Source organism: Acanthochromis polyacanthus, chromosome 3 (genome assembly GCF_021347895.1).
Source record: "Acanthochromis polyacanthus isolate Apoly-LR-REF ecotype Palm Island chromosome 3, KAUST_Apoly_ChrSc, whole genome shotgun sequence".
Taxonomy (NCBI): Eukaryota; Metazoa; Chordata; class Actinopteri; family Pomacentridae; genus Acanthochromis; species Acanthochromis polyacanthus.
The window spans coordinates 34,232,810-34,257,549 of NC_067115.1; the positions used below are offsets into that span (position 1 = coordinate 34,232,810).

Consider the following 24,740-nt stretch of genomic DNA (forward strand, 5'->3'; position numbering starts at 1 on the left):
GCGTTTACTTCCAAAAACTATTAACAACACGACAACAAGAGCCAGTTTGCTGCCCTGGCTGACATGTTTTTTCATTACAATGAACATGAGCGCTGTAGTTTTATGTTGAGTCAAACCCTCAAACGCACTCTCACTGCCATAAATATTCAGCAGAGCTAAAAATAACCAACAAATGCACGGTTTGCTTCTGTCTTAGTAGTTCCTAGCTGTCTGAGGGAAATTACGGAGCTTTTCTTCAAAATCTGTGTACATGTTTGTGACCTTTTCCTTTAAAATGTTTTTCTGTAAAAAAAAAAAAGAGTAGCATTAAAAGGAAGTACAAATTTTACATTAATGAGGACGACAAGAGATGAAGCAGTTAAATGAGCGAATCCAAACTGTGTGGAACCATGATGGAAATATGGCATTTAGGCTCATTTTATGTATTAATTAGAGGAACGGTACAGCTTCCACACAAATTAGAGCTGATGTTTCATCAGCTGCGCTTTTTCCTAACGTCTGCAGCTGAGTGGACGCTTCACTGGATGCTTTAATCACATGCTTCATGTATGCTGCGATTAATTGGCTAAATGTTCTTCCACTTCACATTAATTTCTTGTCGAATATTTCCACCTTTTATCTGCGACCGTTCCAGCTTGTTTGATCATTTTATGGAATTTGCTGAGAAAAGAAAAAAAAATAGAATATTAGTTGCCTTTTCCCTCACAGACTTCATTTCTACCTTTTTATGTCATATGGTGGGTTTTTGTATATGCAGGAAGATGCATCATGAGGGACAAAAGGCATCGGCATCATCGCTGAGCTGGAAACTGCAGCGTAACGATGACAAACTCGATTTCAGACTTCCCGTGCAACAAAACTATGAAGCTAATACAGTCAACATGCAGGGTGGGACTTCCTGTGTCGTCATTCTTCCTCAGAATCGGTTTTCGGCTGAACAGTTACTAGATCTCAAGTCTAAATCTCAATTTTGATTTGCAAAACAAAAAGGCTGCAATTTAGGACACACATTACGCAGCATGTTATTAAACTGTCGTGTCGATTGTTTAACAAATTCATGCCGTCCTCCTCGTGGGACAGTCGAGTTTTTGATGGGATCTCATGAAGTAATGCTCCGTCATAATTTAAATCCATCACACAGAGAGCTGAAGCTTGACCTTAAAAGACGATATTGCTAATTAAATTGCAATACTTGTCTAAACAACTGCAAAAATCGAAATGAGATGTTTTCCCCAGTAATGTGTGGAACAATTTTATAGTGTAGCTTGAGCTACAGTGAGCAGAGATGGGTGGATATAGATCTGAACATCATAGAAGAAGCAGAAGTGTCGCTATTTTAAGGAATGAAGGGATTATTGTCCAGGAAAAATCTTGAATTTTGATACACTGAGATGAGTTTTTTGGTTTTAAATCAATCACCAAAGAGGGATTTTCAAAAAAATGTGACCTGAGAAATAAAAACAGGACAGAAAACAGACTGACAGTGGAGATGAACATCTAGAATCCCTCAAACAAAACACAGACTCTTCTAAAACTGTAACTGTAAACACACAACCTGTTGAATCTAACCCACCGTGACGTCTGCTGAGATGAGTTTAGCCTAATAAACCTGCACTGAGGCTAAAATTATTCCCTTGCGGATGTAATTAACCAAATAATTTGCTTTATTGAACATATAAGATGCCTTCACACAGGTAACAAAAACAGACAACTGATATGCTTGAAATGAAAAAAGAAAAACCCACATTTTATTGCACTTAAGTTATAAGAAAATAAAATTCTAAGTGAATCAAACAAATACACAATCCCTTTAAGGTTTTTTCTGTCTGTTTTCTTTTTTGCCAGGCAGTTTACATGAACTGGAAAAAAAAAAATAAAACACCTGCAACAAATCTGATTTCTCAAACCAGATCATAAATTAAAACAGAGGGAGAAAACAACAAGAGGAGATAGAGCAAGATTGTTTTCTTTTTTCTTTTTTAATATACAGTGTTATACCACTTTCACAGTTCAGCTTGAGTTGTGACTCTTGGAGATTGAGACGATTTTTCGTTTGGCTACAATGTTTCTGTTCACGTTTGTTGCCTTTTGTGTTTGTATTTTTCCCCACTGACGATCCGCGAGGCTGCAGCCGCCTCGGTGGTTTTTAACTGCAACACATGTAACACTAAGACTCCCGGCAGCTCCACCCGTCTGTCAGTTGATGCTTGTGATGGTCTCCTCTGCTGCTTCAGACATCTTTGAATGGAACAACAATCACACACGGATACGGACAGTTCTTTCATTCATTGTTAAAATCGATGCTCCTGCTAGTTTGAATTTTTTTCCTCTTTTTTTTTCTCATGCCAGTCCACACAGCATTTTGTACATTTCCCCAAAGAACAGGCTGAAAGAGCTTTGTCCCAAGGAATGTGTTTACAAGTTGCCCATTAACACGCTAACACACGCACTCATGCACTCACACGCACGCACGCCAACAGTGTACATCCCCCCGTTTCCTCTCTGCAGGCGATCCCGTCAGTATCTGTCGGACACGCTCCCTCCTCTCAGCCTCGTAGAGGCACGTTTGGCTCAAGTTTCAGTGGCAAAAACAAACAAAATTTAAAAAAGAAAAAAAAGTTGGATGTTACTTTTGCTTTCTTTAAGTCCAAACATATAGAGTTCAATTTGGAATTTCGCCTGGGACTAAAACGTCACAGCAAGTAAAAGTTCCAACTCTCTTTTTACCATTTATCTAGCAGCATAAATACAGTTTGGCCACTGGGGGAAAACGGTAGAGGGGAAGGGGCTGACGGCTGCAGGGGCATTAATCCACAGCGCTAAGAGCTGAAAACCTTTGCCTCCTCTCATCGCAGCACTGAGGAAACCACCCCAGCTAGACTCTGAAAAAATCTGGACAGCATTGATGTTTGTGTGGAGACGGAGCTCCAAACCCAGGTATGTAGAAAACAAAAAGGAAGAACAAACAACTCAAGTAAAAAGACAAAAAAAACCCTTGTGACATAATGACAGCAAACCTAAACAGGGCAGGTTTCTAATACTGGGATTTGTTGCTGTTGGCAACAGTGAGGAAAGGAGAAAAAAAACAAAACAAGAAAACCCCTTTCATATGATAAACCAAAAAGGTATTGAGATTCACAGTTGTGTTTGTGTGCGATATTGTAAAGAAATCAAACCATAGAAACCGAGTGGAGAACAACAAGAACGGAAATGGAGTGACAAGAAACGAGCCTGATTACAGGCTGAACCCTCCAATCGCTTTCTCTCCACCACATCAAGCAGCTCTTTAGGTGTAACTGTGTGGAAATTCACCTTTAACGTCTCCCTCCTTCCTCAAGCTTTACCTACAGTCAATGTTTCCCACGTTCCGGTTGGCCGGTTGAGTGTATGTGTGTGTGTTTGTGGCGCACGCTGATGGGAGGGGGGTGTGTCGGGGACTTTTAAAAAATAATATATCTCTGTACATCTCAAAATCTGTCAGGCTTGAGCGAAACCAAGTCTCTGTGCGAAGCTGACCCCGAGCCGAAATGGTGGAGCGTCACTTCAAAAGAGTTCAGTCGTCATCAGTCGTTCCTTTCTTCTTCGTTCTCCCGGCCAATCACAGGACAGACTAGTCGAGCCCCCCTCATTTGCCCCGTTTCCAGCCCAATCCCCTTCCACTCCACCTCGTACTGGTGGCAGGGGGTCAAAAGCAGGAGCTGAACATGTGAGGGTCTGTGTCTTTGTCAGTAACATTTGCCCAAAAGGGGGGTGGGGGGGGGGGGGGTGGGAAGATGATGGCAGAGGACAGGACAGCCCACTGGTGGTGGTGGTGGTGGGTGTAGGTGTTGCGAGTTTGGGTGAAGAGTTCTGGGTGTTAGCCCTCCTGTTTCCAGGCACCTCGTCTCCCCTTCCTCTCTATTCCTTCCTCTCCGTGGTTCGCTCTCTTCGTCCTTCCCTACCGTGTCCCCTCTCACTTCATGTCCACGTCAAAGTCCAGCACCAGCAGCTTGGTCTCCTCTGTGCCGTTGCGGCTGCCCACCGCGCACACCAGCTTGGTGTTGGAGGCCCGGATGCGCCAGACCACGCCGCCGCTGCCGCCGCTCTCCAGGGTCACCAGGTTGCGGATGAACTCGCCCGTCTTCAGGTCCCACAGCTTCACCGTGCCGTCGTCCGAGCTGGTGATGACAAAGTTCTTGTTGAACTGGAGGCACGTCACGGCGCTCTGGTGCTTGTGGGGACCTGAACACACAAAGAAACGGGAGGTTAGAGGGACGGAGCAGGGGTGAAGGAAAGGGCGATCATTACACTGCAAAAACTCTAAATCTTACCAAGTCTGTTTGTCTTATTTTTAGTCTAAATGTCTCGTCCCACTTGATTTAAGATAAATTCACTTAACAAGAGACATTTCAGCAAGATGGAGGGACTTGTTTGCAGACAATGTAACTTAAATATCTTAAGTCAAAAAATCTTTAAATTATCTTGTTTTAACCCTTGTTTTGTCTTCCGGGTCAAATTGACCCGTTTTAAAGTTGAAAAATGTGGAAAAACTTCCACATTTAAAACATTTTTTTGGACACTTTTTAACATTTTTGGTGGAAAAAAAGAAATGCTAAAAAGAATGTTTCTTTAAGCACGTTCAGAAAAAATGATTGCTTTATTTCCTGAATGTTCTTAAAGAAAATATTAAAAGTTTTACTGATAAATATGAAGTCACATTAGATATTTTTTAGGATGTTTTTGAAGATTAATAATTTTCATTTTTTAAATTTTTTAAAAATTTTAATTTCTTGCCAAATTTGGACATTTTTCATAAAAAATAAAACTTTTAAAGGAAACGTTAAAGGAATTTTCTTTCTGAAGATTTTGCGATTTTTTAAAATAAATTTGGGGAATTGTTTGCTGAATTTCTGGATTTTTTTTCAGACAATGAAACAATATTTTTTGGTGCCATATATGAGGACAATAGGAGGGTTAAGACACCTAAGCTTGACAATCCTGGTAAAATAGAGCTTAAAATAAGTTTTCCCAGCTAATTTTAAGATCTCAACATTATAAATATTATATCTTATTTCAAGAAATCTTACGAAATCATTTTTCACTTGTTCTATTGCCAGATTTTTCACTTATTTCAAGGTAAAATTATTCGACGTAAGTTTTTTTTTTCTCTTGTTTTGAGAGGGGCATTTTTTTCAGTGTAGCAAGTTTTCACGGCAGGACCTCTGAAACTTTTATGCTCTTTTATTTAGGGACCCACGATCTATATTACATCCCTCTGCCACACTTCCGGGAAATATTAAGGGCAGCATTAGCAGAGCTGGAAAACACTGACTCACACAAACACAGAACTCTAGGCTGCTACAGAGGTCAAAATGAAAAGAAAAAGCTGATCATTACAGTCCTTCACTTGTGACAGAAAAATAAACAGTGTGAGCAAGAGGAACATTTTCAATGTAGTTCCTGCAGGGTTTTATAGATGGCCACCTTGTCTGAAGTAAAGATTGCTAACACCATATAAACTGAAATGAACTAAATCCAGTGTTTCCTCTGCATTCATTTAGCCAATGCTCCTTCAAATTTCTTTATTTTTCTTTTGGTTATCGTTGCAAATACACCACTGTCGCATGTCTCCACCTTCACAGCAGAGTCCTGAACTGTCGGGTACGCGTGAGTACCAAGGTAACCTAAAGATAACCATCTTGCTCAGTATCTATTCTTTGATATGTCAGGTTAATACCATGGACTGTATATACAGTCTATGGCTAATATGACATTAATACCGTCTTGGCACACAGGTCAGCGACTTACCGGAGAAAAGTTATTAGCTTAAGATAACTTAAGACAGATTCTACAAGTCAAATAGGTATTCGCAAAATACTGACGGCCAGCCAACGTTACGTAACATATCGGTAGCTTAAGTCAATGTCACTAACGTGAGTAAACTATTGTTAGCATGACGCTAGTATCTACACACCATGATGTAACTGCTGACTGCATTTTCAGATGAGCTGGTTCAAAATATACATATGTATATTTTTTCACATTCAGCCTTTAAAAAGTTATTTTCAACTGGCCATTCAATAAAAAGGTTGTAAAAGTAAAATCTGCAGTCAAGTGTCATTTGTTTACGCTCCCAAAGAGACTGCTGCTGAAAAAAATCCTAGAGGAAACACTGAAATCAGGAGCATTTTTAGCTATAAAGATATGTCTGGATCAGGTTTACCATCAAACAGTAACTTTAAGGAGGAAACACTGTCCTTTCTCTCCGTAGTTCCTGAACAGCTTGGTCAGATATAGCCGTTTGTAAAAACACGGAGTGAAATAGCGAATTGGAGGATTTGAAACTAGAGGAGCAGAAAATAAAACCATCTTCAGCCAACGAGGGGAAAGGAGAGCTCTTCCTCCAGACAGTGTAGTGAAAGGCTGGAGGATGAGCTGCAGCGCGATGCAGGGCTCAGGCCTGTCACTGTCACGGAGGCTAAACAGCTTCAGCTACACCTGGCAGCAGGCAGGAGGCCACAGTGGAAGTGAAGATGGCGTCTCTGAACCGCCTCCGCTGAGGTGACTTTATTTCTGACTGCAGCAGCGACTTAGCATTTAAGGGGCTTGAAAATGATCTCAATTAAATCAATTCGGCCGAGACAAAACATAGACGAGAACAGAAGTTCACTGCTTTTTACTGAGGTTACTGTAGCAACCGTTTCTTTCAGAAGCATTGGATTTATTTCCGATCCATTTCCAGAGAACATTTGTTGAAATCTTGCTGTGAACAAGCTTCTCACATCTTTTCCATTTCTGTCTCCGGTTAGTTCAAAGGCTGTTATTTACCAGAGTACACAATACGGCTCTGCACCAACCCCCCAACATGCCTTCCTCTCGCCTCCCTCCGCTCTGCCCATTACCACAACAAAGCAGCCGGCTCCATCATTACCTATGCTCTCTTCAGCGACATGGATGGCCTTGTTGTTGGCCTATTGTCTTATCAAAACACACTAATGAATAGCAGAAATTGTCCGCTGACCTAATTATATGACCTACAAAGTTCCCCGGCCCTCGGTCTTTTACCGTCGTCACCCTCTCTTCATGCCACAGACACACAACCTCCCCCCTTTCTGGTCCCTCCCCTCTCTCTTCAGGCTCTCACTGGGGCATCCTTTTGTTCGGCTGCTGTGTGTTGGTGTTTGCAGGCCCGGCATGCGGGGCTGTAGTTTGTTAATGAGGGCATTTAGAGGTGGGGCACCGGTGGTTTTAGCCGCTGCTATTCAGCAAGGGATTTCAAACTTCCTGTGAGGCACCAGCGCTGCTAATGGAGTAAGAACTATTCAAAGAGGCACAAAAGAATGAGACCGTAATCAGGACCAACAGGCTCGCAAGGTGCTGGCTCGGTCCTCCCACATACACACATTTAGTTTGGCTTTTAACTGGAATGTGTTATGTGCATTTTGTTGTTGGTTAAGGCTGCCATTTTGCTTCACTTAGGGACATATTTATACACACATATTGGTATACACTGCAAAAACTCAAAATCTTACCAAGTCTATGTCTTATTTTTAGTCAAAATGTCTCATCCCCCTTGATTTAAGATAAATTCACTTAAGACACATTTCAGCAACATGGAGGGACTTGTTTTAATACAATGCTTCTTAAATATCTTGTTAAGTCAAACAATCTTGAAATGATCTTGTTTTGAGTCAAATTTTACAAGAAAACTTGTTAAGTTTAAGCCTGGTGTTGTCCTGTGGGTCAAATTGACCCGTTTTAAAGTTTGAAAATGTGGGAGAAAAAATATATTCCCACAGTGAAACTTCCGATGTCCACATTTTCAACATTTTTGGGAAATATTTGAACATTTTTTGGTGGAAAAATAGAAATGCTAAAAATGTTCCTAAGAACATTCCCAAAAGAAATCAACCAAAATCGGTTGTTCTTAAAGAAAATATCAGAAGTTTTACTGATATACATGTAATCACTTCAGATATTTTTAGGATTTTTTGAAAGATTTTTACTCATTTTTTGAAAATATTTACAAGAATTTTCTTGTCAAATTTTGTGGATTTTTTAAGCGAAATTTTTAAAGAAATTATTAGAGTTTTCTTCCTGAAGGTTCTGCAAATTTTCAGAAATTTAGGCAATTTTTTTGCTGAATTTTTGGATTTTTTTCCAGACGAGGAAACAATATTTTTTGGTGCCCGTAAATAAAGACAGCAGGAGGGTTAAAACATCTCAAATTAAGAGGTTAAATGAAAGAGAAAATCTATTTTCAGTGGAAAAACTACAATTTTTTACCATGTCAGACCTATTATAAGACATCTAAACTTGACAATCCTGGTAAAATAGAGCTTAAAATAAGTTTTCCCAGTCAATTTTAAGATCTCAATATTCTAAATATCACATCTTATTTCAAGAAATCTCACCAAGTCATTTTTCACTTGTTCTATTGGCGGATTTTTTCACTTATTTCAAGGTAAAAGTTCCTTCAAATAAGTTTTTTTCTCATTTTGAAAGGGGCATTTTTTATAGTGTATCTGAGTGGTTCTGCAGCCGGTGGCGTAAATCTCCCATTTAGCACACAGCCGCACCATCTTTCCTTTGACTGCCATGTAACTAAGTCGACTAGAATCACCGCAGAACTTGACGTTTCACCTCCTGCAGCACAGCATCTTAGCAACACGGGGCAGAAAGTCGCTACTGACTGGTGATGGAAATTAAAAGACCGAAAAAAAGAAAAATATTTAATGCATCACAGTGGTTCCCAAACTTTCTTTGATGTGCTACCACAGCCCTGTCAGACGAGTTCAAGTGGCCCTTCATCAACACTTCCTGTCGTGTTCAAAACTTTGGAACCGATTTTAAATGAGACGGTACTTCACACTCTTAATTACGCGAGCGCAGATATTGCTGGAGACATTCTTTTATACTGTCACGTTGGTGTGGTCAAAGTCGAGGAGGTAGAAGTTGAAGGTTTGACTGTTTTTATAAAACTTGCAGCTACCTGCCTCAAAACTATTCATTCATCACTATCAGCTGATAAGCTAAGGGTTACAGGTTTTACAAAAATCTAAACAGAATTTTGTGTTTTCTCTGTGAATGTCCTTTGTTTAAGAATTGCAGGTGTTTGATCACGTGAACGAGCTAACATGAAATTAGCAAACGCTCATTAATAACTCAAACATCAGCTATCAGTGATTCCTGTTGTACTTTGATGTTTTTCCACTCAAGTGAGATCACACATGCAGTATACGGCCATAAATAATAAAAAACATTTCTAGAAAACCTTCAGATTCTGCTCAAACAAACAGCTCAACAGCAGAAATTCTCATCTCAAATGAATGCAGAATGAACTCACACCTGTGGCCTGATGCATCCAAATAGCTGCTGCCTTGCATTAGTTCCAGCCTAACTGTGGCAGGTAATGTGTTCCTGCTGTAAACAGTTACGGATATCTTAACTCTGTTGTACCTAATATATTCTGTGCGACACGATTTTATGAAAATATAGAGTATCTAACGCCACAGTCCAGCTCCAGCAGACTCACCCTGCAGCGTTTGCAGGCACTGGCCCGTTTTGATGTCCCAGATCTTGACAGTGGAGTCTGCGTTGCCCGAGACCAGGATGTTGTCTTTGAGCTCCATGCCGCTGGTGAGGGACTGATGCCCCGTTAGCGTGTGGATGCAGTTGCCCGTCTCAACGTCCCAGACCCTTATAGACGTGTCCAACGAGCCGCTCACCACATGGATCCCGTCAAACTACAGACACAGAAGACGAGTTAAAACCGGCTGAAAATCAAGCTGGCAGCTCGGGACGACTGCAGCTGTCACTTTAATGTTTAGCTGATGGCCAAAACATCTCACCAACACAGCATACTTTGTTTCTATTAGCAAACCTAAGATTAAACCCATTGAAATGGATGAATTTTATTGATCTGTGAAGGCTCCTCTTATTTTGCCGCCCCACACACATTGACTGGGAGAGCACCAACACTTTACAAGTCTAACAAACACCAATCTGTCAGCGCAGTAAACAGCTCCTCTCTGAGGTTATGGCACCAGCTAAAGTGCTCTGTCATCACACAGAGTGGAAGAGAGGACGCTCAGAGGACACAAAGGAATAAAGTTTTTTTTCACTAAAACAAACAAACAGCATCACAGACATGCATAGAAAGAACACGTTAAACATGCAAATGCATACGAGCATAAATGAACACGTGTATTATTTGTATGTTTATGCTACACTGTCCACCAGGAGACATATTTCAGTTCATAATTATTCAAAACTGGTGCACACTTTAAGGACAGACGATAAATCTAACCCCTAAAGGTGAAGACAGTTTACAGAAAACGCTGTTTATCAGCTGCTTTGAAGTTAAAACTTACTCATAATGAAAGTGAAAATGTAAAAATCATGAAATTAAGGCTAGTTGCACCACAAAAACATAAATATTTCAGCCCAGTAACTGCCAGATGTGGAACTAAATAACCTGATAAAACTAACAGCAGCTCAGTGAATATGTTTAGACTGAAATTTAAACAAGGTACGAAATAATAGGAGCATTTTTTCATCAACATGTTGTTTCATGAGGTAATAAATGGAGGAGACTTTCAAATTACGTTACATTAAACATCAAATTGCCAAAATCAGAAATACTGCCAATTTTGAAGCACATACAGTACCGTTTACAAGTTTGGTGTCACTTAAAAATGTCCTTGTTTTTGAAAGAAAAGCTGTTTTTTTTAATGAAGGTAACATTAATACAGTCTAGACATTGTTAATGTGGTAAATGACTACTCTAGCTGGAAACAGCTGATTTTAATGGAGCATCTAAATAGGAGTACAGAGGAACATTTCCAGCAACCATCACTCCTGTGTTCTAATGCTACATTGTGTTAGCTAATGGTGTTGAAAGGCTCATTGATGATTAGAAAACATTTGTGTAATTATGTTAGCACATGAATAAAAGTGTGAGTTTTCATGGAGAACATGAAATTGTCTGTGTGAGCCCAAACCTTCGAGCGGTCGTGTACAGTGTCTACTGTGTGCAAAGATGCATATTCAAGTTAAGGTTACAACATTTTACGCTTCTACTCATCAAAATGTTCCTCAACTTGTAATTGTGCATCTAAATTTCATAAATTACAAGTCTGAAATTAGCTAGACCATGATAAGAAACATTAAAGTCTTCACACACAAGATAAGCAACGGATTTAACACAATCCTGGTGTTCAGTTTAATACATTTTGCACGGTAAAATGTGAAACTGAGCACAGCGCATCCAGGTGTAACTCTGATCTAATGGGAGGTTTGTGTCACCTGTAATGAGTACACTCTGTTGGTGTGGCCCTGCAGCGTGTGGAGGCAGGTTTCCGTCTCGGGGTCCCACACTTTGACCATGAAGTCGTAGGCACCGCTGACCACCCGTCGGCCGTCGTACTGGACGCAGCGCACCGCCGCCACGTGGCCCATGAGGACGTGTAAACACTGACCTGTCTCGATGTCCCAGACGCGCAGCGTGGCGTCGCGAGAGCCACTGACCACCCTGAGAGGAAACCAGACACAAAGACGGCGAGTCAGGCGTTTGAGTTTTAAGCGGGGATGGATGGAGGAAAGTGGGTGCGGCACAAACAATTCAAACCACAGCGAATTTGTCTTTATGCTGAGCTGCACTTTCCCAAAGAAGCAACGTTTATCTCTAGTTAGCCATTCCATAGGATTAAATTCAATAGTCTTCACAGCTCCCCATTCATACCGTGGCACCTGCATTGACAGAATAATGAGGCAGGTATGAACACTTCTTTCACTCGTCTGACAATGAGCAACCTACAGCGTCACATTCATGTTCATACTTGAATGTAGAAAAACACCTCTTCATCTCAAACAGCGCCCTGGAGCAATGTCTTCACCCATAACAGAAAGACACGGGAAAGGTTACAGAAGAGGAAACTCCCTTTAGCAGCGACTGCTACTCAAGTTTTACGGGTTCTGGATTATCTCTGTATAAACAGTTTGTGCCGAGGATATTCGTTCAGAGGATGAGAGGAAAAGTGTTCTGAACGTGGTCACCGACTGACACCGCTTTCCTGTACTCCCACCGGATTCCAGACACTTCAATAAAGTCTGAGGCAGACATTTCGCCATATTATTTCTTTCACAGGCTATTTGGATAGAAATAAAACACCATGCGGAAGATCCACACAGCCCATACTCTTTATTTATTAAATGCCTCGCAGCGCTACATAGATGGAAATCACCAACATGGTATTCACTGTCTGCCTGCAGCTCACAGCGTTTCCACTGAGTGAGTAATCAAATGTTACACAAAAACCTTGGTGGGCCCTAAGGCGAAAAGAGCACTTTCAGTCTCCAGAGTGTGATACTGAGTGAATGAGTGAGCAGCAGTTCACTTAAGACGGCTCACAGGGTCTATTTAATCACTATGAAACCGCATGCTCACTTTCATGCATACTGTCCCCTTTTAGTGCTGCGGAGCTGCTCTTTTTGCTCGATGGGATGGCTGTTAAGTCGGGTGTTGCGCCTCATAGGGAACATTAAAAAGAATATTTCACCTTTTATTCTTTCTGTCTGAGAGGCTGACTTGTCCTTATGCTTATGTTTTGTGCGGCGCGAGCGCGTTGATGATGTTTACATCAACGGCAGAACACAAACATCCGAGGGTGAAGACAAACGAAAATGTCAAATAGGAGAGACAATTAGACTCGGGAGCGTCTGCTGTTAAGTGCAGACGCCAAAATCAACACGGAAATGTAAGGAACGGCAAGAGAGTCGCTTGTTTATGACTAAATTACAAACTGTGATTACTCCTGTGTACATCTAACCGGGCGTCGCCCTCTGTCTAGAGTTAATGTAGGATTTCAAATAGCTAGAATACCTCTGACATGAACAATCTCCTGTTGTGTGCTGCATGTGTGAAAGGGCAACTCTTTACAATATCCTGAAAATCAAGTACGGTGCAGTTTATATGAGGATACAGCTTAACCCTCAGTAGGAAAGACATTTTTTTAAACCAAAATATCTGGAAAGCAAAGACATTTTTACTAATAAATGTCTACATTTATGTACCAACATCCTACTGTATCAACTGAAAGGCTCATTATTAACCTTGTTGAATGAATTTTTATTACTTATTAATGTGATTGTGATTTTTATTATTTGTTTTGTCTCTCAGATATCAGCTTAATGTGACATGGGACAAAAGCAGCAAAAGCTAACATGGTTAAATTAGGTGGTGTTTGGTATGTTTTGTTTAAACAAGGACTTAAACCGCATCCATTGTGACGGTTGTTTCAGCTCCAGTTTCGTCACATTAATCTCTCATCACGTTAAAAGCACAGCAGTGCCAAAATACACTACAGAGCGCCGTTGTTCATCTTCTGCACGGCTTTCAGAAACCTCAACGGTGAGATTTCCACGTACCTTTTCTCATGTAGGTGCATGCAGCGCACTGTTGAGGTATGCCCATAGAGGGTGTGGATACATTCTCCCGTCTCTGCGTTCCAGACCTTGAGTGTGCGATCAGTGGAGCCGCTGATAATAATGTTGTCTCGCATCTGGGATGACCACACGCCCCCCGTGTGGCCCACCAACGTCCGCAGACACTGAAAACACCACAGAACAAGAAGAAGATGATCAGAGTGCCACTCGCTGCTACCAAAGACTGAGAGTGCTAGAAAAGTTAGTTTGAAAGACGTTCAGGGTGATTACGCTCAGACACATCAAAACTCAGTTTAAGAACTCATAAAGTGTCATTTAGGATTTTCATTCTCTCTGACCTCCTGTTGCCTTCACGGAGCAAAAAGTGAAATGAAATTTATGTGACCTTTTATGGGAGGGAAGAGCTCAGTGAGTCCACACCTGCTGCTGCTGTACCGGAACTAAATTCCTCTCTGAGCCCCACAAGCTTTTATAATTGCTTTTACTTATCTGTTGGAAAAGCGGCCAATTCATTTTCTTCACAGAAAGGGTTGACAACTGTCTTCAATAAAATGCGCCCATTCATCCTCATTAGGGACGGTAGATTAGCTATTGATTACAGCAGTTATGGAAATCTTACTGATCAATTGAATTTACGTCTCCACAGTTTGTCCCATTTGTGCCTCGATTTAATTATCCTAAATGTATTAAATTAAAACTCCCCGGGGAGAGGAGCTCGCTGTGGTCGTGTCGGGTTCAGAGTGGAGTGTGTTGCTCAAGTGTGCGACATGTGACCCTCGACTGCAGCTGATAAGACACTGAAGGGTGAGTGGCGGCGCAGGGTGGAGGGTTTTATTCTAGACTTAAAGAGGAAGATGACGCCGCGTCCCGTCTTCCCTCATCTCTGTCCTGAGATCAAAAGAATCACTTCATTAACTAAAGGCCAGTGTGGCATGACCCAACAATCAACCTCCCCTCAGTGTTAAGTCTCCTTTGTTTCATCTCTGTAGGAAACAACAGTGAACAAGGGAAAATTGTAAACTAAATATGGCAAAGATTTGTGATGGAAAAAATGTTCCTCTCAAAACAAGGGAAAAAAAAACTTATTTCAAAGAAATTTTATCTTGAAATAAGTGAAAAAAATCCGCCAATAGAACAAGTGAAAAATGGTTTGGTGAGATTTCTTGAAATAAGATGTGATATTTAGAATCTTGATATCTCTAAATTAGCTGGGAAAACTTATTTTAAGCTACATTTCACCAGGATTGTCAAGCCTAGGTATCTTTAAATAAGCCACATACGCTAAAAAAATCAGTTTTTCACTCAAAAATAGATTTTCTCTTTGATGTAACCTCCTAATTTGAGATATACGTAATAACCATCCTGTTGTCCTCATTTACAGGCACCAAAAATATCGTTTCCTTGTCTTATTTTGAGTTTAATTAAACTCATTTTGAGTTTTCTTGTAAAATTCAACTCAAAACAAGATCATTTCAAGATTATTTGACTTAACAACATATTTAAGAAGCATTGTCTGCAAACAAGTCCCTCCATCTGGCTGAAATGTCTCTTGTTAATTGAATTGATCTTAAATCAAGTGGGATGAGACATTTTGACTAAAATAAGACAAATAGACTTGGTAAGATTTTGAGTTTTTGCAGTGTGTGGAAAATCATCATCTGCTATCAGGATTTTTTTTAATTACATTTTTTTTTTTTTTTTTTTACAATTTTCTGAGTGAATATGTGCTGCTGCAGCACAACATTCAACTACAGGCCTGCGGTTTGTTGTTAATCAAGCAGTGGATGCAAGGATGCAAGATTTTGTAGCGAATCAAAGCCAGTGGTTGAAGCTCCAAGAACAAGAACCACAGTGTGATTAAAGCCTCCTCAAACACTGCGTGGGAAGAGAGAATATCTGAAATGAAGGGCTTAGGCATCTTTATCTGTCTGTGAAACAAACATAAAATAAGCCCATCTCCGAGAATGAAAGCAGATTAGCGCTCGTTTAATGAACCTGTGAAGGCCCTCTTTTCTTTTTCCAACACGGGGTTTTATACAATGCTTTACATTTGCATTAAATCTTCTTTTCATTAAAAAAGAAGCATCCACAGAGCTGGAAACAATAAAATACATTATATGCAGTAGATTTTCCTTTGTATTGAATACCCCCCCCCCCCCCTTTCTTGACCTCAGCATCAGAAAATGAGGGTCAATGGTGCTAAATGTGCACAGAGCTAATGTCTTGCCATCAGATAATTATAGCCTAACACCACATGATTAAAACATTACTATGGCAATAGTCTCATCTACATAATTGACAATGGAGGAAAAGCAGGTAAAAGAGGTTGCAAATGCGTCATCAGAGGCCCTAGAAACCATTCAGGCAGCAAAAATAACAAATGATGCTCACCACATCATCAGCTAGAATGTCAAAGAAATAAAAAACGGTGACTAGTTTATGATTTCCTGTTTTCCTTTTTTGAAGTATGCCAAATGTCCTGATGGACAGTAAATATCCTGGCTGAGGAACAACCTGTGCTGCTGCCTCCTACTTTATTCCACCTTTTTTGACAGAACACAGCAGATATATGAGATGAAGTCTGATGGCGTTCTGAGAGCTTTGCCAACATGTTTGCCCTTTTCCATTCCTTGTGCTGCTGTTTTGATGACATGGGTATGATTCACGGCTGCACTCCAGGTACTGACAGCCTGATGCATACAGTACATGTCGCTTAAGTACATGCTACTGCATTCTGTTTTCTTCCTCAGAAAAACTACCGAAGCACAAAATCACAGCCTCCACAGGAGAAGAATCTTGATATAGGTACATGCAAAAACGATCATTTCCCTCTTATCTTTCTGTTAAGCTTTCCAAAACTACCTGCAATTCCATATTGTAAGTTAAAAAGAGAAGAAGGTAAAGTGTGTAGACGTGCAGCTAAAGCACCTGGCAGAGGACCCCTCTCCCTGGATGCGGCAGCAGTCCACAGGTCTGCCATCTTAAGTCTGCCTGACAGCTGAGGCTGCCGCCGACAGGCACCACCAAGGACATGTGCTGCTCTGTTAGGCAGCAGGCAGCCACCTCTGGAGCCACAAGAAGTGTGCGGCTGTTTGTGTGCTTGAAAGTGAGACTGACATCTCTGGTTGAAGCCGGAGACATGCAAAGACAAAGGTCCATCCACTAAAGACAGAGCCTTCAAGTCCTGTCTAAGCAGCCGCCTCCGTAGCGGGAAAACAAGTCTTTTGAAAATCCGCCAGACCACAGATCTGAACTGCATGTGCGAGCTTCAACAGGCGCTCTTATGTAATTTTAATTTCAAAGTCTTGTGTTTGTTCAGTGCAACGTTTACACCGCACCGTTTTACCTGATCACTAAGCAACGGCCCAGTTTTCTCAGAGGTATGGATGCATTTACATGAGATGTGCTCAAATAGTAATTCCCAGATTGCTTCACAGCGTGTGTTCAGATCACTGTGTTTCAAATAACATGACAAATCAAGGGTAGGACAAAATGAGCAGCACAGATGAAACATTATCTGTCTTGGTGTTTGCTGAAGCTTTGGCGGCACTGGAGTGAGGGCATCTGATGAATATTTGTAGAACATTTACAAATTTAGGCCACGTCCATGCAAATAAGCCTGTTAATATGATACAGCACTTTGCTTTCTGTGCTGAAAACACCCAGTGATTTTGAAAAATACATGATTCACAAACAAATCTTTGAGGGAAAAAAACCTATATTGGACAGATTCATGAAATGACTGATAAACATCTGTTCTGAGCTTGTTGGCATCATATCTGCTGCAGTATTTAGAGTTGGGGACACTCTGTTGAGTGATTAACACAACTTGGTGCTGTCCCACCACAGGGGAATCTTTCTGATGGATCTAAATTGAAGGTTTGTGAGGAAAAGGACCACAAGGAGCTGAGAAGAAGTGTTAACGCTGGCCTACCTCTGGCACAATTTGTCAATGCTGTGACCAATTTCTTTCTCCATCCTATCAATTTAAATCCTCCATCTACAGTGCCGGACACCGGAGCAGCATCTCAGATCTCCTCTGAAGAAAAGCACACAGGTAACTGCTGATGTCTGGGAGTATGAGCCAATTCACCCTTGTAATCTAGAATGATTCACCAAACTCTTCACCGCCTTGAGGGACTGCTTTTGACCCAAAATCAAACATACGGTTCTTTCAAGAGCTTGGGGGTGATGGAACAAAGAAGAAAAAGCTACATTTTCAATCTGATGGCATCCAGCTTCAAAAGGAGAAAGTTTAAAGACTGGAATCGCAAACTCTGCTGATCATCATGTTGCTATCTCTTATTGATCCACTTCTGAGTAAGACCAAAGTTTTGGTGTTAGCAGTGGGGCTGAGGAGGGGCAGACTAAGCCTTCGCTGAAGCTGGAGGATTTATTTGAAAGGTAAAAGGCACACCAAGGTCAAACAAATCCCTAATAAAAAAAGAAAATTAGAGAGTAGATGTGCTGGCTACAATCTAGGCTACTTGCAACAGAAAGGAGAAAAGGAACGGTATTGGCATGTGGATTGGGAGGACAAAAGTATTTCTACCAAGGTCCATCACAAACTGTGTTACACTTCAAGATCACTCAGAGCCTCTTTACAGGCTGCACCTCGCAGGGACAAACTAACAGAGGAAAACGTAGCAATCAAGTCCTCAAACACGCCTCAAAGACTATAAAGAATGTTGACAGCAGAGAGGAAAAACTAACGCAGGTGCTGGTAATCTCATCGTATTGTTGCTTTACAGTTTTACTGGCATCGACAGCCACTTCACTGAAATCGTCGACTCGGCTTAATTGGCCATTCCTCTCCAGCGAGGGATTCTCTCTCTGATGCTGAGAGCTGAGGAGGCAAAGAGATGAAATCCAGCGAGGGGATGTGTGCTCTGAATGCAGCACCCAAACAGAAAGGGATTTAGGCTCATCTCTTCCTCATGACTAATGTAAACAAACAGTTTGGAGACAGATTAACGGTGTAGAAACCACGTTCGCCGTGTGCGCGTGACGCCAGTGTAAATGCAGGGTGGTTTCAGATAAAGCAGTGGAGCCTGTTGGTGGTGCTGTGACTCATCACAGACTTCCACCACCAATATGAAGCCACTGCGGCTGTAACTCAACGGCCTGTCATCTAGATATTAGTGTTTGGGAGAGCCAAACTGTGCTCCATGTCTATCGGATGACCTTGGTGAGATCCGTTCAGATCAGCAAACGCCGTGACTGATATGCGTGTAATCACCAGCTGGCTGAAAGCCAACTTTACTTTATGTGTTCGGCCGACTCTTTGCAGCAACGAAAAGCAAACTCTCTGCTCTATTGTGTCCAAAGGAAAGAGAAACCCAGTGCAGTGTGATCATGCAGAATTTCAATTTCTCTAAGGGCTTCTCTTTGAATGTTTTTATTTTGTGAAATGAAATAGCAAGTTCACAGCCCAAGCTTATCTCATTTATTTGAGTAAAAGTGAAAGGAACAGAGTGGAAAGAGAAATATGCAATAATGGTGTACAGAGGAGTTTTTGGTAAAAAAGCTCTTTTGAAAATGGTGCCCAATGCCGAGGTAAAAAAGGCGCTGTGATTTACAACAATCTGTAAACCTTTTTTCCCCCCCAACACCACAGAACAACCACTGCCTTTCTTTTTAATACAGAGCGTAAAGCTGCAGCACAAGGCCTGTGTGGCTGCACCAGCTTCAGCTATGAATACTAACACTGCATGCGGACATGTGCTGTGTAACAAGTCTGCAAAACGGATAACTGTAAGACGAAAGGATGGACTGAGATAGAGTGGAGTCTGGCCAGGAAGATCTTATGTGGTGGAGCAGACGTTTCTAATGACCAACTATCACATCAGTGGGAGGCAGTTCGATGCTCGAGAGGCAGCGATTGTTTATGTTTTATGCATAGCTGAATGTACAGCATGCTGCATGTGATGACAGAAAGTCTTTACAGCTGTTGATCAATACTCAACACAACTCTGTTTCCTTCACTTTCAAATCAATAAGGCTAAAAAATGCATGGAAATTATTTAACGTTTTGCCTGCAGTCAATTTAAGTCCGACTATGAAACAGTGCAGCCAATCAGGAAATCAAACAGCAGTTAACCCTTACCTTTCCCGTGATGGCCGACCACACTTTGAGCGTGTTGTCATCGGAGCCGCTGACGATGCGGTTGCCACAGAACTGGAGGCAGGTGATCACGTGGTCGTCGTGGCCCTTGAGCACCTTCGGTTAAAGAGAAACCCAATGAGAAGGTCGTGCAGGGAGGAGGGCGGATGTGGAATGACAACGCAAATGATAGAACTGATACTGATGGCGACACGTCTCTGGAGCTTTTACGCATCAAAGTGAAAATGAGATAAAAGAAAACTGCCATCGAGTGCTGCAAGGTGTACACAGTTCTTTAAGCAGTGCTGTGTTCTTGTGTGTCTGTGTGGAGCCTCTGCTAGTGGGTCACAGGACTGCTAGCTCAGCAAATCACAGAGCACACTCCATATGCAAACCAATTCGAAGAGCACAGGGGTCTAATTTAAGCCTGCGGTGGCCTGAAACGACCTGTGGCTGCTTCAAAAACAGCTAAAGCGAGCAAGGTCCATTTAGGATCAGCTTTAGCATGCTGGTCATGCTTTATGGGAAACTTCTGAACAGGTCAAAGATAAATGGAGTCTTTAGAGTGAAGGGGAATCACATCATCCCGTGGTCGAGCTCAATTATTATTCCACACCAAAACTGCAGAGCACGCACTTGACCCATCACTAACTTTCCATCAACTCCACACTTCAGACCCTTATTGAACCATCTCTGTGTGACTCGAAGCCATTTGATATCACATCTATACGATCAGCTAACCTGTGGGGAATTAAAGTTTGAAGGAAAAGCTACCTTGGGTGATTTGAGGTCGCCTCTCCTCCAGTTAGTGTCTATTCTGTGCTGCCTGATGTAGGCACTCTTCCAGGGGCTGTGAGTGAAGCCAGGCTTGACAATTTTCCTCTTTTTCAGGGGCAGAGGCTCATCAATGCCTGTTTGGAGAGAGAAAATGAGCTGATTGCAGTCATATGCTTTCGGTTTTTTTTCTGTAAAAGTTTACTTTCCAAACAGGTGTAACCACAACTTTAAGCACAGCGCAGCGGTAGCTCCCGACTGCTCGATGTCTGTCCACCTGCATCTGTAGCAAACACTTAAGACTCACCCTCTTCCCTGCATTTCTCTCTCCACAGCAGGTTGTCTTCTGCCAGGATGCGCCAGTAGCGACACGTCTGTGCTGCTTGGAGGAGGTCCTTCGGTTCCAGGAATGACAGCACATACAAAGCCAGCTGTTGAAAGACACGGACAAGGAATGTGAGAGGTGTAAACGGGAAACGAGACACAAAAAGGAGCCTTTATTCTCTACAGCGAGCGCATACAACAGTACCAACACCCGATGAAAAAGGACTTTAAGCTAACTAAATCACAATAACAAAGAGAAACAGCCGGGAAAACACAGTTGTTGAACAAACTACGCGCACAGTATTAACAGCATGAATCTAACTGTCAAGTGTAGACAGCACCATTACCATTGAACTGAATCAAACGGTTCTGTGAAAGCCTGACAAAAATGTACAATGGGAGCTTCACACAGCAGCAGAATAAAGGCAGGTTTACGGTTATTAAGGCCAGAGCCAGTAAATAAAGACACAAACCCTGGCATAATGAGCATAAATCTGGACTCATGAGCAATAGAACAAACACAATCCCCTGCTTTTTTTCCCACTAACATATTTCAAATACATATATTATTTGAACAATGCACACAGCACACAATGTCTGACCCAATTATAAAACAATGCGCTGGATCAAGTGATTGCTCTGCATCATAACAGGGATTATGGGTTCATTTGACAGGAGGGGGTGTAACCTGAAGTGCAAATATTGTTCTTTCATTACATCACAAAGATAATCTGCCGCACAACACACTGACAAATTCAGGAGTGGAGTCGAGGACGTTTTTTGATTTTTTGCTCCGTAAAGCTAGGTTAGCTCAACTTTTGCTCTTAGGCTAGTCTCAGCTAAATATTTTTTATTATCTAAGAAAGATGCATCAGATTGTCAGAGAAGCTGGAAATTGTTTTTCGAATCAACAATGAATAGTTGTTGGATCATTCAGCCTAATCGCAGCAGCTCAGGTCTAATGAAAGCTAACATGTTTTCCAGTGACTAAAAAGTCTGCTACTCTACCCTCAGTCAACAACCAGTTGCACCAAATGACAAAATAGAAGAAAGATGACTCAAAATGTGTGGCTTGGCGAACGTAGCTTCGAGAGAACGCAGGAAACTATCGAAAATAAACAGCTCTCAACGATCTTGAGCCCATCTTGAGTGCTTCCTTTGACTTTAGGAATGGGATAAACTCTCACTGATTTTCTCCTTTCAAATTACTTTTTTATTAGACGTACAGTCTTTGTTGAATTTTTCCACTGAAACGTCCTTGTAGCTGTTCTGTTTTTCCAGACGGTTGGAATTAGCTGAATTTTTCGCATTTCCAAGATAGCTATGGAAGCTTTGCATGCGCTTCCTTTCGTGCAAATTTTTACTTGTCTATTGTTCGACGGCTCAAACGTCATTGTTCTGTCTACCTCCTCAAGGTCTTCACGTGTTACAAATTACCTTGTAGGTTTACTCCCAGTCACTTGGCCCTGAAAAGACCTATCACCAGTCCTTGACATACCTCAATCACCTAAAAGCCTGTCTAAGCCAGCAGTCATTACCGGCCTTGAGGATTTTTCAAAAGTTTTATAAATGGACCTTGAGTCGGTGATTGCTTTTAAAGCCTGGCGAGCAGCCTTCTGCAGAATCTGTTCATAGATTCAATTCCAACTGTCTATGGTGTAACCGCAGGGGATTGTCCTGTTAAAATTACTTGACAGCCCCACCCAATGTATTTCCAGCAGCTCTACCACAGAGGAGAAATGGGATTATCAAAAGATGTCAAAGCGAACAGGATATAAAAGAAAGGAGAAGCAGCAAAAGGGAAAAATAATGAAAGGAAAGGGCTCTCGTCCCAGTGCAAACACACATGACGCCGTTTGTATATTTGGCTTTGGAGAAAGTGGCGCTGACACCTTGAAGTCTTGCATCCTATTGCCTCACGCTCTGTGCTAGCGCCGCCACCCCTCCGCATCCTCACACCTGCCAGACGAGGTGTTAAGTATTTGATCTGCTACACAAGATAAGGTGGATTGAGGCCGTTTTGTAAGAATCCCTTATGTGATCTTATTATCAGCGTGGCACTTGAGATTGTTTGTATTGTCAGTTATGATATAGAGCAAAAACAAGACACCCACTGTGGACGCCTTAAAATGAGGCGACGGGATTAAGGCTGAGAGGATGACTCGGCTCTCTGTCAGGTACGCTCGCTCCAAGGCGATCACAGAGGATTCCTTTGGGACTTCGGGCCAGAAGAAAGCGGAGGCAGCGGATAAAGACGGGAGAAGAACTCACCTCTTTGGGCAGCAGGGAGATGAAGTCTCGCTGAAACTGCGGCTCGATCACCTGCATCATATGCTTGACTTGTGTGGGCTCGCAGCTGTCAATCAGCTCATCCAGCGCCAGCAGCTTCTCTGGGCCTGTCCAGCTCTGGAACACACGCAGCACAGAGAAAATGGCTGAAAATGATTTAAGTGCTCTTGTTTGATGATGGTAGCATGAAACGTGGCTGCTGTAAAGTGGCAGCTTTGGGTCGATGGGCAGAAAGGGCTGGAGCTAATTTATGAGAAAATACTGGGCTGCACTGGTTCACCACTGACCTCCAAGAGCTCTGTGTTATGATAGGGAAAAATGTCAAGCACCAAATTCATTTTAAAAACAAGTACAATACAGCAATAAGGGTTTACAAAGACTTAATAGCCTTGCAGCGACATTTACAAATGCACTGCAGACTTTTCTTGTTTTCTTGAAACAAACCTGAGGTCTAACAAATGTGTGGAACGCATTTGCTTTCTTCTAACAGGTGCAAAGCTTTTTTATAAAAATATTCCTTTAAATACAGGAATGTGTATCTTATGTGCCAGTGAGAACAACACAGTGACCCAGTTGTAAAAAGCTCTGCAGCACTAACGGTCCAAACTCCACAGGGCAAGTTATAGATTAGCCGAAGGAACTGAACCATTATGTGAAGTCATTTCTCTTTAACTCAGCATTGTATTCAACTCAATGACTTCATCCAACTCTGCTTTTATTTACCAAATCATGTAACAACATCACTGCAACTGTAGTGACTCAGTTTCTCATATTGTACCATTACAGCATACACTGATTTGTATAGTGGCGCTGTTTCTGCTTTATACTTCTTCTCTACAGACTCTCAAAAGGGCATGCTGTGGAAGACGTTATCACAGGTGGCAATGCACTAGTTGAACACTATCGGAACAATATTTATTATACATCCACATCTGGATTGCCACACCCAACACAGCTGTGAATGTAGGGTGAATCAGGAACACAACACCGGGGCGCTAAAAGATGATCGTCCCAGTTTACTGCCATCAAACGCAAAGCCTAAACGTGCTTATGTAAGCCTTTTTTACCCCTCCTGTTTTGATTGGAGAGCTTTGGAAACATCCTGCCCTGTGCGGTGTGTCTGTAACACGTTAATGTTCCCTACGTGCCTTCAGCAGAGTTGCTTGAGGCACCTGCATATTTCCAGCAAGCCAACACATCAGTGGAAAATTTGAACATCGGGAACCAGACTCCATCAAAACCATTATCAGAACTCTGTGGGCTTATTTCTTCTGCTTGAACATTCGGTTGTTTAACAGCACTGTAACTGTGCGTTGGACCAAACAGCCACAGTTGTTTTCCTCTGTGGAGCGCTGAAATCCAACAATGATTACAGGCTGCGAGGCAGGGTGGAAAATCTGGCACACGCAAACCACCTGTAATTTGGCAGCTAAAAGCTTTAGCCAGAGGTGCTGCTTCTGAAGGTAATCGGAGGGGGGGAGGTTGCAGAGACCTCCCCCCTAACAGAGGGAGGACCACGCAACAGCTACTCATGTGTTGCAGCAATTTTCTGTCATTGATTATTTGTACTTGAAGTTCAAACAGAATCCTCAGCACCACAGGTTCACGATTCCCAAAGTGAGATGAGCACTTTTTGTCCAGTAAACGCCCCAGACTGCAGTTTGTGATGCCTCCAAAACTATGTAAACTACAGCGACATTTCAATGTCCAGCATAAACACTTGAGGATAAATTGCATTTATGTATCCAGCCATGCTTTTATCTGCTGCTGGCACACAGCTGAAATAAAAAGTGAAGCCATTTGCCATTTTTGTTTCATTATTTTG

The 24,740-nt window shown here is 41.9% G+C and overlaps 1 protein-coding gene across 1 annotated transcript in view; it reads right to left on the bottom strand.

Annotated features, from left to right (window-relative positions):
- Positions 1-1,720: 1,720 nt before the first annotated feature.
- The window catches only part of fbxw7 (F-box and WD repeat domain containing 7), a 102,814-nt gene continuing 79,794 nt past the window's right edge, over positions 1,721-24,740 (bottom strand). Inside the window, 8 exon segments of the mRNA XM_022209409.2 lie at positions 1,721-4,221; positions 9,515-9,725; positions 11,287-11,512; positions 13,408-13,589; positions 19,532-19,645; positions 20,303-20,439; positions 20,610-20,733; positions 22,898-23,032. Coding sequence (XP_022065101.2) covers positions 3,953-4,221; positions 9,515-9,725; positions 11,287-11,512; positions 13,408-13,589; positions 19,532-19,645; positions 20,303-20,439; positions 20,610-20,733; positions 22,898-23,032 — 1,398 coding nt within the window. The 3' untranslated portion in view covers positions 1,721-3,952.